This window comes from Lycium barbarum, chromosome 7 (assembly GCF_019175385.1).
Source record: "Lycium barbarum isolate Lr01 chromosome 7, ASM1917538v2, whole genome shotgun sequence".
In the NCBI taxonomy this organism is placed as follows: domain Eukaryota; kingdom Viridiplantae; phylum Streptophyta; class Magnoliopsida; order Solanales; family Solanaceae; genus Lycium; species Lycium barbarum.
This window is the reverse complement of record NC_083343.1, coordinates 99,002,368-99,019,939: the sequence shown is the minus strand read 5'-3', so window position 1 is coordinate 99,019,939 and position 17,572 is coordinate 99,002,368. Positions and strand designations below refer to the sequence as shown.

The 17,572-nt window shown below is 37.7% G+C and overlaps 1 protein-coding gene across 28 annotated transcripts in view; it reads left to right on the top strand.

Annotated features, from left to right (window-relative positions):
- The first annotated feature begins 10,607 nt into the window (after positions 1-10,607).
- Positions 10,608-17,572, top strand: part of LOC132603622 (ubiquitin carboxyl-terminal hydrolase 10-like) — a 20,769-nt gene continuing 13,804 nt past the window's right edge. Inside the window, exons 1-8 of one of the 28 annotated variants that reach the window (XR_009568444.1) lie at positions 10,608-10,891; positions 11,163-11,233; positions 11,811-11,876; positions 12,906-12,926; positions 13,048-13,152; positions 14,038-14,179; positions 14,831-15,074; positions 15,656-15,897. Coding sequence is in view for 1 of the 28 variants with exons in the window: in XM_060316755.1 (XP_060172738.1) it covers positions 12,913-12,926; positions 13,060-13,152; positions 13,925-13,957; positions 14,038-14,179; positions 14,979-15,059 (363 nt within the window). In the remaining 27 variants the exon portion in view is untranslated. Of the gene's footprint in view, positions 11,234-11,810; positions 11,877-12,905; positions 12,927-13,047; positions 13,153-13,924; positions 13,958-14,037; positions 14,180-14,830; positions 15,075-15,655; positions 15,898-17,572 lie in introns of those variants that run through there. The other 27 variants (XR_009568448.1, XR_009568442.1, XR_009568446.1 and 24 more) reach the window with 27 other exon arrangements.

Sequence of the window (17,572 nt, the reverse complement as noted above, 5' to 3'; positions counted from 1 at the left end):
GTAGTCCATATAGATTCGGATCTTTCGGTCCTTCTTGGTGTCACGACCCAACCAGAGGGCCATGACGGGTACCCGGAGCTAGCCTACCGAGCACCACTCATCATACTCATCATCAAATTCAACGTAGATCACCACAATTCTCAAAAAAGCATAAAATGAAAGGATCTTCAATTACCTCTCAAAATATATGTATATCTACAAGCCCACGAGGCTACAAGATAATATACCAAACATACACTAAAGAAATCATAAGATATCTACTACCCACATATGTATATATATATATATGTGTGTAAGCTGTCTAAGTCATATATCATTACTTGCCAGCGCCCGGGTATCTTGTGTCTGGGATAGTCATCTCACGCCGCCCACTAGTGGTGATTGCCCGGCCAATTAGGCCCGATATAACTATCATCATCCTTAAGTCGCCCACTTACGCCCAGCGTAGTGGTGTCTGCCCGGCCAACTAGGCCCGGTATAATCATATATAAAAATAAGCATGCATGTGAGCCCAATCAAAGCTACAATCATATCGAAGTGACGTAAGGTCGGTGACCTCCGATTGTATTATGGAACATTCATCATCACTATGTCTCACTTTGAAGGAGCTAATATTATAAGGTGAGACAACAACAAGAAATAACATCAATGGATTCATGAAATAAGATTGTTAACTCATAATAGCATCATCTCATAAGCTTCAGAATCTCTGAAAAATAGGATCATCATCATCATCATTATCATAGAACATTTCTTGTCTCGAGGTCATGAGGGACTCTTAATAATCTTAGACTTTTAACTTTGGAATGTAAGAAGGTCATGGAAATATAGAGGGGAAATCATAATATAATGAGCCTTTGAAAGAGAGAGGACTAGTCTTAACATACCTTTACGTCTTCTTGATGACTAAACGTTCTCCCTCCAAGCTCGTAACTCTACGTTCAAGAGAATTCGTACTAAATTAGATCAGTTAAAACATGCTTAAGTCTAAACTAAAGCGACTAAGAGCTAACGAAAATTGGGCAGCATTTCCTTTGTTTCGTCATCCTTCTTCATATACTAAACAACTCCCAAACATCGACAACAACACCCATAATATCATAATCAATAGATTCTTCAAATTAAGCTTTGTTTAATTCTCAGGACTCCCTTTCAAAATCATCCATAATCATAGCTACAACACACATCATATCCCCTTTCATATAATACTTCCTCAACATTGGTGTCATTTACAATAAGAGTATACTCATGGCATATCAAGAACTACGACTCAAGTCAAGTTACTATTCAAGAATATCATTAAATCCATGTTTGAGCTTCATATTCCTCTTCCTTCCTTCATTCAATTTACTCCACAACCAAATAATCTTACTAACATGAAATAGATGTAAAACTCACCTTTTATTGTGTAGGGATGAACTTTGGATCAAAGTATCTCACTTGAATGGAACTCCAACTTCACTACCCAAAGAAATCTTGAACTCTACAAACCCTAGAGAGCCTCTCCACACTTGATTCTCTTAATTCTTGGTAAATAATCTTTGATTTCCCTTGGGTTCATGTTAATATGGTGTGTGGAATGTTCTAGAGCTTTCAAGAGTTTAGGAGAAGTGAGGAAATGAAAATTTGGAACAAGGGTCGTGCATATATGGAAAGAGAAAAAAGTGACCCGACCCGGTTATACGGTCAATTATACGGGCCGTTAAATTATACGGTCCATACAATTGGACCGTATAATCCTACCAGGGGTCACTCTCATCTGGAAGTATTCTACGGACCATTATACGGGCCGTATAAATTATACAGTCCGCACAAATGGCCGTACAATTATGAATTTCCCAAAACTTGCTCTAGCCGCTTCGTTCAACCTCCAATCCTTGCGGAACCTTCTTGGCACTTGTTTAACACTTCATTAACCATATAAGGAGCCCTATAACTCCTTCCCAATATATTACTAAACAATCGTTACCTCGATAATTGCAAAAGCCTCCCCAAACACGACTTATACTTTACTTCATTCGACGAACTTAGTTTCACCAATTCATATAACTTCAATATCTTGTCGTATACACCTTAAAGCTACCAAATGCCCTCCTTAAAGTCATAAGGACTTCATGTCCATGTCAAGTTTGCATTAGTCTATTCACAGCCCAACGATATGAAATGTCCGGGATATAACACTTAGGTACCTGTACTATGTTGGTCACCCAAGTGGGGTAGGACGTTACTTCCACTATTCCTGACTCGATTTGTTTTTTTGACTTTATCCTTTATCCTGATACTCATGTCTGGTTTGAACGTTCGCGTTATTTTGCTTGACTGGGGAAAAACCCTCCTTGATGGGCAATATGTGGGCCACTATCTCAGTGCTCAGCCCTGGCATATCCGCGTACGACCAAGCGAAGACGTCCACATATTCCTTTAGTAGAGCTATGAGCTCTTCCTTTTGCGGGCCCCCTAAATGAGCGCTGATTAGTGTCTCCTTGACATCTTCTCCGTCAACGAGGTCGACCACCTCAGTTTTGTCCATATTTGGATTCTTCTTTTCTTCCAATTTTTCTAACTCTTCTACCAGCCTTTCTGGCATTATTGTCGATTCATCGTATTCTTCATACTCTTGCTGGTCACCTTCTTCGCTCGTTTCATGACACGTCATGACATTTTTGGTTGTTTTATTATGATTATTACTGAAAAAAGTGAGGCCGAGTAAAATCAGGCTTATTATCAATTGTTATTGCTTAATTATAAAAGAAAACAATTATTATTAACTAGTGAAAGTAGTGATTTCTGCGGATCGAAGCTTTAATTAATTCAAAAGGGTAATTGATTACAACTGTGGTGCTGGTCCAGAACAACGTTGGGCCATTCCCATTTTAAAACACCGTAAAATACTTTCTAGAAAAGGAGGTGATCACTCTGGCCTCAACCGATGTCACCTTTTTTAGCAAAAGGTTTTTCCAAGAAAAGTCCATCTCTCTACCGAGGAGTCAAGAGAGGGGTGGATGTCCAATTGTTCAGGCGGTCTTCTGGCCTCAAGCTGTGTATGCTGGGCGTTTCCTGACTTTCTTTAATCACTGCGTAGCATCCCTCTTCTTTGAATAGTGATTCGAGACTTTCACCAACTTCCTCTTCATTCAGCATCGGCATCTTTCTGGGGAATGACTACTACGAACCTGGGATTGGGCTAAGTAGATTCCTTGTTCTAGGCTCCCTCCTAATTGCCCTCGTGAACTCATCTTCGTTAGGGGTATACCTTAGACCGAAATGGTAGTTTTCTTTCGGGATTGGCACAGTTCTGTCATCACTTCGAGGTCCTTTCCTAGACCTTTTACTATTTCTAAACCATTTCTCAGTAGGGTAGAGGCAATCATCCTATAGACTGCCGGCATAGGCTTGCTGACCTCTTTTTCTGCATAGGTGGCCCCTACGTATTCCACTATGTGAAAATTAGATAAATGAAGACTCCTTTCAATCACGGGGACGGTGTCGTAAGGATGCTTCTGTGTATCCTTTTCAGCTGCTACTATGATTTCTTGTCCCTACCGCTTGAATTTTATGGCCTGGTGAAGGCTTGATGGCACTGCACAGGCAGAGTGGATCCAGGGCCTTCTCAGGAGCATGTTATAATTGGCAGTGATCGCCATGACTTAGAACTCTGCTGTGAAGGAGGCAGGCCCGACCCGGATCTTTAGGTCGACCTCTCCTAAAGAATCACTTAAGGATCCGTCAAATCTCCTGACGTTTGTCGCGCTCTGCAGATCTTTCCCACATCGTAGCCAAGCTGTGTCAGGGTGGTCGCGGGGCAGATGTTGAGGCCCGACCCGTTGTCTACTAGTACCCTTTCTACGGCCTTGTCACGGCATTCTAGGGTGACATGGTGGGCTTTGTTGTGGGATGTCCCTTCGACGGGCAGTTCTTCCTTAGAAAAGCAGATCTTATGCTCTCCAATGATATGGGCCACTAGCCAGGCCAAATCTTCACTACTCGTTCATGCTGGTACGTGCGCATCATCCAATACCTTCATGAGGGCATGCCTATGAGATAGTGAGCTTACCAACAGTGAAAACACCGAGATTTGCGTCGGTGTTTTCTTTAAATGCTCAACGATGGAACAGTCTTTGGGCTGCATATGTCGCTAGAAATCTTCGGCTCCTAACATAAACACGAACCAGCTCTTCAGGAGTGTAGCACCTTCCTGAATGAGTTATACCTTGGGTCATTGATGCCTACGCAGTGATTGGCCTTTTGAGGTCAGGCACAATCTATTGCGCTACCTGAGCTACCACAGGTGCTGGGATCAAAGTTCTGAACACGGCCTTAGGAACTCTCGGGTTAGGGATCAAGACCTTGAATTTGGGATGTTCTTGGAGAGTGAGGGAAGTGACCGTTCGTTCCAGAGGCTTGGCGATTTTGGGAGACAACGTTACACAAGCTTCCTAGTCTTCATCCCTTTCTATTATGTGGACCCCACCATTTTCATAATTCGGCAGGGGGTTCGTGTTTACGTTAGGGGCGGAAGTTTCCAAGACTATTTCCCTTTTGTCGATTAGATCCTGAATTTTGTGTTTCAGGTTTATGCAATTCTCTGTGCTATGCCCGACCCCTCCCGAGTGGAAGGCACAAGTTTGATAGGCCCTGTAGAATCGGCTTCCGGGCTGTGTCAGTTTTGGTGGGGCTTTCTGAATTAGCCCTGCGGTCAACAACCTCTCCAGCAGTCTAGCCCTTGGCTCGAGGAGCATCATAAATTACTTCACAGGCCTCTTCTCGAAAGCTGGACGTGGCGCATTATATGTAGGGGGTAGTGGCTGATTTTGGTAGTTCTAGGCTTGATAGGCTTGTGGGGGTTTGTTTTGTTGTGGACGGTAGTTTTGCTGGAGTGGCAGATGGTATGTTTGTTGTGGTGGTGGCTGGTAAGCAGGGGTGGATACAAGGATACTGGACGGAGTCGTGTATGCTGGTACCGCGGTGGTAAATGTTAGTTGCGTGTAATAAATGGGTGTTGGGCCGTACAGAAGGGTAGAGTAATTCAGAAGAGGTGGGGGCTTGGTAGGAAGGTGAGGGTCCTTTTGGGTTAGAAATGTGGGATACGCTTGCCACATCCTTTTATTTCTTGCGGAAGATTCCCGCAGTAGCCTGTCCGGATGATTTGTTGAAGATATTGACGATCTTTCCATATTTGAGGTCGTCTTCCATGGCCTCTCCCATCTTTACCAATTCAGAGAACGGCCTTCCGGCCATTGACAACATACTATCATAAAAATCCGGCTCCTGTGACCTGATGAATACGGAAAGAGTTCTCCCTTGCTCATTGGCGGCTGCACAAGGACTGCCTCAGCCCTCCACCTGCTCGCGAATTCTCTGTAGTTTTTCGTTGATTTTTGCTTGACCTTCTCAAGGTATTAGCGGTCTGGAACGGTCTCGATATTAAACCGAAACCTTTCCATGAAGGATTCTGCCATGTCTTTCTAGCGGAGCCATTGGCGCATGTACTGTGTGGAGAACCATTCTGCGGCTTCACCCGTCCGGCTACGATTGAATAATCACATGATCAGGGGTTCATTTCTCTTTACTCTGACTAACTGGTCGCAGTATGCACAGAGGTGGGCTTTGGGGTTCCCTGTCCCGTTGAACATTTCAAATTTCAGGATTTTAAACACTTCTGGCAGGTCTAAATCCTGGTGCATGCACAAGTCATTATATCTTAGGCATGTCGTCTTCCTTGTTGACCTGTTGGACTTTTCTAACAACTCCTCCATCTTCTTCTCCATGTTTTTCTCTCGCTTGTCCTGTTTAGCCCTCCAAATCCTTTCCATCTCCTCGTAGTGATCCAGTTCCTTGTGTCCTGGGGAGGATTCATTTGGCATGTTGGGAGTGAAGAAGGATACTTAGGGGGTGGTATGGTTGAACGGGATAGTGGTGCTTTCCCCCGTAGGCGGGACTGGTGCGTGTGCTTGGCTTATTTGATTGAAGAATCACTATAAGAAAGTTGACTTTTAATGACCAATGCTTTATGAAGGACACGAAATCCAGTCGTTAGAAGTAAATTAACAATGACTAAATATTTTTACGACCGTTAAAGTTAATTTTTAGATTAGCACTACCAACTGGACAATATCCGGACCATAAAAATGACAATAGCCGGTCATTAGAAGCAACTAGTATAAGTACCCACACGATGCGCAGTTAATAGTTAACAAAAGTAATCACAGTATAATTAATTGAGAGCTACCGTAATGAACCAAAATTAATTAATTGTAAGATAAATGTGATAAGAGAATAACATTTAAGTCCTTCAAATTGGTACAATTTAAAATCTCGCTTGAAACAAATCAATACACTTAAGATATGTGTCACTAAACTCACGTCATCTATCATTCAAATGGTACTAAGATAAATATATGCATTTTTGTACTGGAAAGTCGCATATCCAGCTTGCTTCACTACACTAATATGCTTCTTAATAGAAAAAATGATAGAGAATAGGAGCAAAACTATCCTGCCATACAAAATTCAGAAATAAATGAGACAAACATGTAGTTACAGTGGAGGCAATAAGTCGTAAGCAAAATCATGTTAGATTTGTTTGACAACAGGGCAACAATGCCTAGCATCAGTAAATAATATTAATATTTTAATGATATTTTAAAATAATAATTTTGAAAGGTCCATGCACACATAATATGCTGATTACTTCTCGCTATAAATCTCTAATGGTCTCTCAAAATTTAACCTATCAAGGACCAAAGAGGTACAGCTAAGATCGATCCATTTTCTTATATGTTCTTATATCCCACTCCTCTGAAATATTCTTATGTATCTTGATCTAGCAAGCTTCATATCATGTAGTTAGTAGTTTAGCTCCTTAAAGAAGGTGGAAAATGACAGAATAGTAAATTGTTAATCCTTTTCCTGTTATCATGTATTTCCTCTTATCCTTTTACTATATACAGAAAAATTATATAATTAAAGGCTCAGTCTAATAGCAAAAACTTCAAGGCAGACATACTTATATGCAACCGAGTATTCATCAATCTCAGCTTCCAATCCTGAGAAGTTATGAAGGTCCATGAACCCAATCTCTGTGCATTTCAAGCAAAGCAAACGAGAACCTTTATGATATGAAATGTGACCTTTTCTCCATTAGGATTTTTGTGATGTATCGACTGTCGTTGAAGTGATTTTTCTATGTGCATACTTTGGTATCTTTTTGTCCTTCCCTTCAACTTTAATCTGCACTTGCCATGGCAAATTTTTAGAAGTTTTTTCCTTTATCTTAACAATATGGTCGTAGGTTTAATCTGTTTTATGGCAATCATAATCAATTTATCCATGTTAAAATAATTCACCTAGTGGAAAAACATCAACTTCATGTAGGGCCAATATATTTTCACCTCGATTTTGTATAAAACTGAACAGTGTAGCTAGACTCCACTTTTCCACTTAGATTATTATAAGAAGCTTGAAACAATATGTTACTTCACCATCAATATATCATATTGATTTTGAAAAAAGATAGATTAATCCTTTGAGTGATTTTGAAGAAGTAAGACTAATACTTTAGTGTAACTAAAAGTTGATGTTGTGCTTGCATAAAAAATCATTCATACAAATAGATTTATGTTGAATTTTGAATACTCATTGAAATCACACCAGTTACTGCACTACACCGACACATACACACACATTAAGAACATAGCGTTAGAGATGAGTATAAAAGTAGAATTCTAACCTTTTAGTTTTGCGAACCACTTAAGTGAGAAATAATTTTTTGGTCTCTCTCAATCCGGAAGTTGCCAAAGTCGCACCACAAGAACCTTTAAATTCCTCTGACAAATAGTAGTTCCAACAGTAAATTGTAAGTTTAGCAATAAAAAATTACACCAAAATTGTATTCCTAACTAACCAAAATGAAGATTAAAAAAAAAATCTTAGTAAGAGTAAGCAAGATTCCTTCTTCACCTTCTAGATTATTCTACCCAAAAATTGGCCAAGCTTTCTTATGTTGCAGTAGAGGTGATATCCTCCCTTTGTACATCTCATATTCTCAGAATTTTTTTAAATGGTTATGGTTTTCTGCAGTCATAACACACATCTACTCGAGAAAACCATATCTGTTGAGAAATTGTCTGCTGCAAGATTCCTTAACTATAGGGTTGTACATCGAACTACACAATATGACTAAATGTTAGATAATATTCTTTATGATTGATCTAAGCACTGCTCTAAGATGTTTCTAATTAGCCAGAAATTTTTCTTAAAGCCACAAACCAAATCTTATCTTTTAATCCGAACTAATATCTAAAATAGCTATTGGATGCAAAGAAAAGTTGATATTTTAAGATTATTGGGAAGGTACTCACTCTTTCGGGAAGTGCATGTGATTTCTGAATATTTAAAGAAATGAAATCAAAATGAAAAAAGCTACATTGGCTTATAATAGCAGTTTCTGAAGTCGTACGTTGTGCTTGAAACCATTTTCTGACTTGAAGAAACTAAGGCTCAATAAAGTGTTATCAGATATACTCATCTGAAAAATATAGAGTATCAGTAGCTCAGTAGACAAGCATCTATTTGAATCGTATGTTCGTAGGATATCATACATAATTGTAGGATTCCCATCTTTTGTGTTTGCTATTGGAATACTTATCAGTGAACATCCTTACTGCAAGGAAGTCTTACTATAATTAAAGTTGAAAAAAAAAAGTTGCCTAAATGACTTCAGATCAACAAAAAGCTAATAAAGAGTACATAGAATCCTATAAAAGACAACTTAAAATATCTGCAGAAATCATTGTACCAAATATGACCCAATTTAGAAACGGTATAAGATAGTAACTTAAAAGTATCCAATATCTCCTTCTGCAGCATGTATTCTTCACATTATGGAACTTATGTTTGCAGCTTGTAACTTGCAAATTGAAAGATAATATAGTTCCAAAATGAAGCAAATTCTGTTCACAGTAATACTGGATAATGTGAAGAATACATACTGTAGAAGGATCACTATCGGAAAATTCTTCAGGGCATATGCTGCAAGCATCATCGCAGGCATCCTACATTCCACCTTTCCACAAATGCCGCAGCCGAAGTCATAATATCCTCCGACATCTTGCCCTCATCCATTGTGAAAAGATAAAACCTTTAGGACATTACTTTGCTTTAATAAGAAACCATTTCAAATTTGAATATCTTATTTAAGCATAAGGTTTTATCTTATGTTGTAAGCTTGACCCTCTCCAATTTATCAGTCGATTTTAACATGTTGAAGCTCCAACACATAGGCACATAAATTTCTTGTGATAACTGTCGTTGTCAGCTCCATTCAGGCCAATCTTGTGGCAAAAAGTAGTGCTTAAGATGTTACATTAATTTTTTCCATTAGTGAAAAGTGAATTATATGGGGTGTGCAGATATAGTCCACACCATAAACATCTACCACATTGATCTTTTATCAAATTTCAATCGAAGCAGGAGAAAACATTTCAGTAATGGTAAGAATTAGGGTATATCAAAACATTCACCTGCAAGATTAGGAAAAATCTAGTAAGAACATAGCATATTTTGAAACTCAAATAGGAAAGGCCGAAATCTCAATCTTCATGTCCCACAGAATCAACTCTAGTGAAAAATGATTTCTGGTATCTTGCCACATCTTGTTGCTGATATTTTACTGAACTAAGAAGTACTAAAGGAGAGAACAACTCATGACATGGGTTTGAGAGAGATTCCGGAATGAGGAAATTTGATTTTTGGAAGGAGACGTTCCTTTCTAATGGCAGTTATGAGGGAGTATTTGAGAACTGCGTCAAAACCAAACTCCTGTTCAACTTTTAAAATTGTTGCTTTGCATATAAAATTTGCAATTGTATCAATTCTAAAGCAAATAATTTAAAATCGTGGGTGATGCGGTTAGAAGACGCGGGGTTAGTCAGGATAATGGGAACGTAGAGATTTATTTTTTTAAATATTTTTTGAACAAAAATTAAAATTTCTAAACTGATTCTTAAACTGTTGCATCGTGAAAAATTGCTACATGTGATTTTGTACCCGTGATAAATGGGGGTGTTTTCCCTAGGAGAGTCCATTGTGAATAAAATGCATCCATCGTGATTTCAAATTGCAAAATTTGATTTTTATTTTAAGCTAAAATTATTAAAGATAAGGTTAACATTTATTGAGCATCTTCAAATTGTCCTATTTCAGTAAATTTCCCAATTTTTAATAATTAATAAATAAATGTTAACCTTATCTTTTTAATAAATTGTGTTTAATACTTTATTGTGTAATTCAAATCATCTTCCATGTTTCAACTTTCAAGGTAAAATATTTATCTTTCTAGACATTACTCAAAAACAGAAACTAAAAACAAATTTTTACTTTTTAATAAATGATTTTGAATACTTTATCGTGTAATTCAAATGCATATCTTGCACGTTCAATATGTTCCCTTAAAAAAGTATAAATTCTTAATTATTTTAAAAAAAACAATATCTAATAACTAATTATTAACAAATTAACTATTTTTTGTCCTAAAACCACCACTTGTTACAATCTTAGTCAAACTATCCTCTTTTTACTCTTTTTAATAATATATAGATATAGATATACATGTTTTGGTGGAAAAAAGAGATGACTCCCATTATTCCCTTAAACTTCTCCATTACCAAATAAAAAGAAACCGCCAATTCATTAAAAGAGGGAACTAACTCTTTAGTCCATTGCTAGGGTTACATGAAGTGGCTGTCTCTACCTTCCCCTTCACCTCAAGCTTGCAATCAGAATATGACTTCTAAATATTGGCAAGGATCTAGGACGGATTTGCGATTTTAAGGGTAGTTCGGTTCAAGTGGATTTAAATGTTTAATTTACATTCATAAAATCTCGTTTATTGGTGAAGCCTCTGAACTTCTCTTGGGACGAATCTATATTCCAGCTCCAATTGATTTGTTTGTTTTCCTAATTTTGTTTTTAAGTCCTGAGAGAGCACACAATGTTCTGTTGATGTTTTCCTTATGACTGCTAGATATCTTAATTATGAAGTTAGAAACGTTCTTCCTCAATTGCCTTCTGAACAAAAGTTTTGATATCATGCAATTTAAATCCACATTCTTTAATTGAACCTTTAAGAGTTAGATTTTTACTATTATTTTCTTTGTTTTTAGGATAAATCTGCTAGTACACGTAGCTGAAGAAGTTTTGCGATCAAGCATTGTGCCTTCAAGCATTGGTGCAGGTAATTTAGAAGCATGAATTTCTAAAGTAAATATTTGGTTATCTTTCAATTTTTTTTCCATAAGAAATTCATCTGTCGTGTTAGATTCTGCTGCTTGTTTCTCTTTTATTTTGTTGTCTCTGTTGATGAAATTTTTTCCCAATCTATATTATGTTAATTGAAGGCTTAGGTTGACAGTCTTGTATTCATGTTCGTTGATGACTGCTTAAATTTCTTTGGCGGTGTTTTGTGTTTGTATCAGTTTACTCTTGCTTTTTGGCTGTCGTTGAGTGGCTGCATAATTGATATACTCAAGCATTGCGTCTCTTAGGTTCATCCTTGCAGTCGTCCTGTATAGGATCTCAGATCGTTTAGGTTCTCAAACTCTTGTTATTCTTTGTGACTTTCAATAAATCTTGCTTTGTGACTTTCAATTTTCAACTCTTGGTTGTAAGGGGAGGACGCACTAGATTTTCTTGGGTGGAAGAAGAATTGTGCCATTTCATTATTGTTGACTATCAAACAAATCAAAACAGGAAAACAAGATGCAAGATTGAAATACAGTTTCTTATATTTACATTTTGGTAAACTTTTGCAGGAAATTTTGTTTCAAGCTTCAGACTTGAAAGTGCTTGAGCACTAGGCTCTTTATTGAACAGAACAAGTATGTTGCAAATTCGACATGTATTTAGTTTATATATATGTAATTAGTCCTGGAGACAATTTTCTTTCATCCTAAAATTGAATAAGAAATTGAGATTATTTGTTTATTTAGAATCCAGTTATGTTGCTCATATTATCCCCTCACATCTATCAGCTAAAATGTGCTTCTTCCATGAAAAGAAGACATGTTGAAAAGATGCTCCTATCTTTGTAGTTAATAAGTTGTGAATGTGCTAGTTTTCAATAACTATCACAACAAGGTATAAGATACTAATTTAGAGAGTTTAACCTGATTTTCTAAGTTGTCACTAGTGATACTAAATATGATATGAGGCATTCTATTCCTTGAGTTTTAGTTTGGAAACATTAAAATGTATCAAGTTTCCCGACAGCATAGTATTGTTGTTTCCTCACCTATATAAAATAAAGGGAAGCTATTTGAGAAAACGCCTCTCTATGTTCTTCCTCTTGGCAGGATCTACAAGATGCAGTAAGCATAAATAGTATTTTTATAAGGTAAAGTATGCAGTAAGCATACATAGTTGAAAATTATGGATAAGTAAATTCATCAACATGCACCTGCATGGGCTGAACTGGTAGCGAAAGTTTGAGAGCTGAAGCACTACATTAACTACAATATTTGTAGAGACCAGGACTCAGATACTTGAGGCAAAATAATGCTGGGTGATTTCTTCTCACCTAATTCATATGACGCCTCAGCTATTTAGATCTTCCATCCTGTTGAGATCATCATTTTGCAATTTCATTTTAACTTAAACATTGGTGCTTCATGATATGGTTACCTATGGATGCATCAACCAGTACCAGATAAGAAATTGATTTGGTGACAACTCTTCTAACTTCATAACTGCATGGTTATTTCTTGCTTCTTTTTTCTAATTTCACTGGTGGTGTTTAGGTGGTTTGTGGAAACCAGAAGCCTTTTCCAATTGCTAAAAGAAAAATTATAACATGTCAAAAGGGGAAAAACATGAAAAGACATGCTCATTTAGTTTTATTTGTATGTTAGGTGGTTCATGAATTGGCAAAGGTACATTTGGAAGCTTGTTGGTGCTTATCCGTTTAATGAGCATGCTACTGAATCTCAGTCTTCACTTTCCAAATTCAGCTAATAGACCTAGACCGATCACTAATAGTAGTATAATAATTAGGAAATTTGACAGTGGAGGTGGTGATCCACAACTTCTCAGATTTTTGGACGAAGGGCATGAATATGTGTTGGTCCCAAAAGAAATATGGGAGAATCTCTCCGAGTGGTAAGTTTTCTTGCATATTTCTGTTTCAACCTTCCATGATCAGCCGCATAGTGGAACTTATCTTTGCAACAAAGCTTATGGTGTTCTGGAAAATTCACCAATTTTTTTTCATGAATAGAAGATACTCCATTCTTTTGAAGACATTTTTTTGTTAAACACCAGTTATGCAAAATTCCCTATGGTTTTCTTCTGGGAACTTCACTAGTAGAAATTTTTTCTCTGTGGATGGTTATGGTCGACGTCAAAATGAGGAGTGTTTTCTGTTCCTTAATAGTCGCTCAATTTCATTTCAAGTTTCTTACTTTTCTTTTTAGTCTGTTTCCAAAAGAATACCTCTTTCTATATATGGAAACTCCTTAATTCCCACATTCTACGTGGCTTGTTTTTTACCATAAGATTCAGAGGACATTTTGGTACATAACAAACATCTTTAATTTATTACCACAAGATTAAAAAGTCTCCATCCTTTTCTTAAAATCCGTACCTAGTCAAACTAAGACATTCAAATTTAAATAGAGTGAGTAATTCTTTTTCATATTCAATGGAAGGGGAGCTGAATTGGAGTAGTAACTCTCCTTCTCACAAATAATTGTGTCTTTACTAGTTGTGGTCTCAATAAACCCTTTTATAGCTGGAAGAGGAGCTGAATTGGAGCAGTAGCTCTCCGTCTCACAAATAACTATGTCTATGCTAGGGGCTCAAAAAACTATTTTAGGGTGATTATGCAAAATATTGACTTTTTTCTAGGATTCACATGCTATTGTTTTCCCAGGTTGTGGATACATGCTAGTGATCTACCAATATTGTGAGTGAAGTATCACATTTTTTTCACTTGCTATCCTTTCCTAATTTTTTTTTTTTGGGTTTAACACTCGATGCCTTTAGATACAAAGGAGGACCAGTATTACCTCAGAAAATAATTTATGTGGGAGATGCCAAGCAACTTAGCATGGAGGTGTTCCCGTTATGTCTCAGCTTATTTGATACTAGAGATAACAGCCACAAGGTTACATGGTTAAACGAAATGGTATATTATGGCCTTCCCTCTCTATTTGATAGGAAGTCATTTCTTGCCGCTCAAAACAAAAATATCACTTAATGTTAGGGTGCACTCTTGTTGCATTATCTTTTGCTTTTTATTTCTAATTACAAACAGTGTACATCCACTTCACCATTCAGCTGGCCGTCTAGGCCATTAGAATAACATCGGTAAATGCAGAATCTCATTAATGCGTTTGCTGTAACAATCTCAGTTATATCTCATCACTTGGTTCTAGTTTACATAAATATCTGCAGAATATAGATTTTCTCATTGTCATCAATACTATTATTGTTGTCCTTATCATTATCAATTTGAAAATGTGATAAAAGTTAGGGGGGAGGGGTGGAAAATGATGTCTGATCTGCTATTGGACACATACATAAACTTGCTAATTGAACTGTAGTGGTCTTTTTATGCACTTTTGCACCCTCTTTTAATTTAATTAGTGAATGTATGTTACTGTTAGCTATGTAGAGGAAGATCAATAAAGTTATTAAATGGTACTCTATTTTACTGTTGTCCGGAATTCATCAATGTGACTCTAGCTGTATCTTCTGATCGCTATTTTGGTGTTCTGCTCTGTTTTTTAAATATGTTTTTCAGTTATTAAACTTTAAAAGATGTGATATGTTTCAGGCATCTTGACATGAACTCTAATTCGTAGTGTGTAGACTCAAAGGAATGGCGCCAGCAAAAGATTTGTTCTGTTTCATGTCATGAAGCAGAATTTCTTTTAGAATGAGACAAAAAAACTCATCCTTCTATCATTTTCTGGATTACACAGGCACACATCTCGGATTATTTTTATAAAATGAAACATAATGTGTTAGTTGCTTCAAACCAAAAACTGGAGGACTCCAACTAGCAGATGAATCAAGATGTGAGTTTCTTTTACAATATAAACCCTTATATTACTAGGTGCTCCAATGGAAAATGAGAAAGACTAGCTTATAGTGATATGCATTAGTAAGAGATGTCATTTGGTTTTTCACATTAACTAAAATAATCTAAGCATAATATTTCGCATAAGTAATATATTGTTTGGTTTGTTGAAAAGATATTTAGTTATATCTTCTATTGTTGAATTGATCGAAATATGGATTACTGACTTCTTCCACATTTTTCTTAGTATTAGTCGTTTATAATTTGTTCAGCGTATTAGGGGCATTTGCACTTGCATTTTGTTTCACTCGTTAATTAAAACATTATTAAGATTATCCACCAAGTAGATACCTTCTCTGCCTTGAAATTTGAGAACTTTTTCTGGTTAAAGTCTAAATTTCACTCTACTGAAACACGAGATATACTTGAAGCTATTAATTGGCTGCATTTGTTCATTCAATCAAAACAATATTTTCTCCAATTTATTTAGTTAGTGATTAAATTATTCATTTGTTTTCTGAATAAAGTAGCTTGTAGGAATTATGTCACTTAACTAACATGAACTCGTTCTTTTAACAGATCGAGAATTTGAAGTCCGCAGTACATGTCATTTGAAGAAATTGCTGAGCAATACAAACGCAATAGGTTTTTATTTTGTTAGTGGTGTTTTAAAATGTTATCTTCTGTACATGTGCCACAATTCTTCTCTTTTTTTAGTTTTTAAGGAGTTAGATGCAAATAATGTCATTAGCGAAGGGAAATGTGGTCCTTAATACGCTCTAAGGACAGGATTTTTAAATAGTTAAATGGGCATTAGCAAAGGGAATTTTGCCATTAGCGATGGGAAAATCGGTCGCTAAAAAGTAGATAACGACCGGATTTATTTCCTCGTTAAAGGATCTTTAACAACCGGGCTTCAAATCTAGTCGTTAACTTTTAAAGTCGGGGCTTTTAACATCCGGCTACGACCGGATTGTTTCCGGTTGTTATAGACTTACAACGATTGGATTTGGACTTTTAACGACTAGAATTCCCCTCGCTAAAGGTGCTTTTCCTTGTAGTGAATACCGGCTGAGGGGCTTGGTATGTGGGGACTGAGTGAACGGTTCCTGGGACTTGAGCATTTTTAGCTGGTGGTGGAGTACAGTAGGAGAGGCCAACATGATTTGGGTTGGCGATGTTTAGTGGCGGGGGCGGAACTGCGGGTAGACGGAAAAATACCCGGGCACTGCGGAGCTTAACAAAGGAAAGGGAGAAGGGGCCCTTTTCTCTTCGGCGGAGTTCTTTTCTGTGTTGGCCGCCTTCCTCTTGGCTACCTCCTCTTGGAGAGTAGCGACGGTGGTTAACAGTGTCGCGAGAACATCCTCTTAGGATGCTGCCTCTTGCGAGTCCTGAGTGTCCCTGTTGCGAAAAGCGAGCTCATTTCTTGTTTCCTCGGGAGTACTAATCATTTTGTCCTTTCCTTAGTCGGAGAGGGATGCTAACCCTGCTTTGGATCTTGTGAAATATGCTAGCTTTCTGTATCACGCTACTCGGCCCCTTTCTATAAGATAAAAATAACTCAACGACAAAGAAAGTTTTTGCACATCAAACGTAAAGGCAGAATATCAAATGTGGGTATTTAAAGCACAAACAACATATAAGATCGTATATTAAAGTTTAGGTACTCTTGATCCGATGTTCTAAAGTCTTGGATATTGTGGGCTTTTATGTTTGGATGGGTCTTGGTTTGGTGGCCTCGCGGTTGACTTAGCACGGCGAGCCCTTGGGCTTGTTATTTAGGCGAACGGGGAATTTAAAATTTGAAACCGCAAGGGACCGAGTCTTACGTAGACTACCTACGTATCCCGCCGTGGGAAATCAGGCCCTACGTAGTTCGCAAAGCAGGATATACATTTTTCCTAAATATCCTTTTGACTAATCCTAGCTATAGACATCCCCAGACTAGGCCCGACTAGGGCTTCTTCCGTATCCCTTTACTGGGACATCGGGTTGGCGCGGTTCCTTTAAGTTTTTTATGAGGGTGAGGGTAACATTTGTGTAAAGGACGGGACACCTAATATCTACCCAAAAGTATAATTCCTGCAAGCCGCTGTCCTTACGAACTTGGCTTCTCGTGTCGAATCTTCCCTCGCTCAGAACCACGGTGGGAGCAGGACTAAAATCTGTCCGATCCTGATCATATTTTCAAGTTCGAGCTTGAAAGCATCGCATCTTTCAATATCATGTCCTCTGGCCTCAGTATGGTACAGGTAGAACTTATTTCTGTTCGGCCCTAGCAGTGCGGGCTCGTAGACAGGTTCCACAAGCCTGACCTTGCTCAACGAAGCTAAAGTTGAGAAGAGGCAAGCATATGACTCTTAAAAGACAGTGAAATCATACCGCCATATTTGGGTTTCAGGGGTAACTCCCTCTCCTGGGGTGATGGGGTCATGGACCAGCAAAGTATGCGGCCCCTATAAAGTCCCGATGATTTTATCGTCTATGAGACTAACA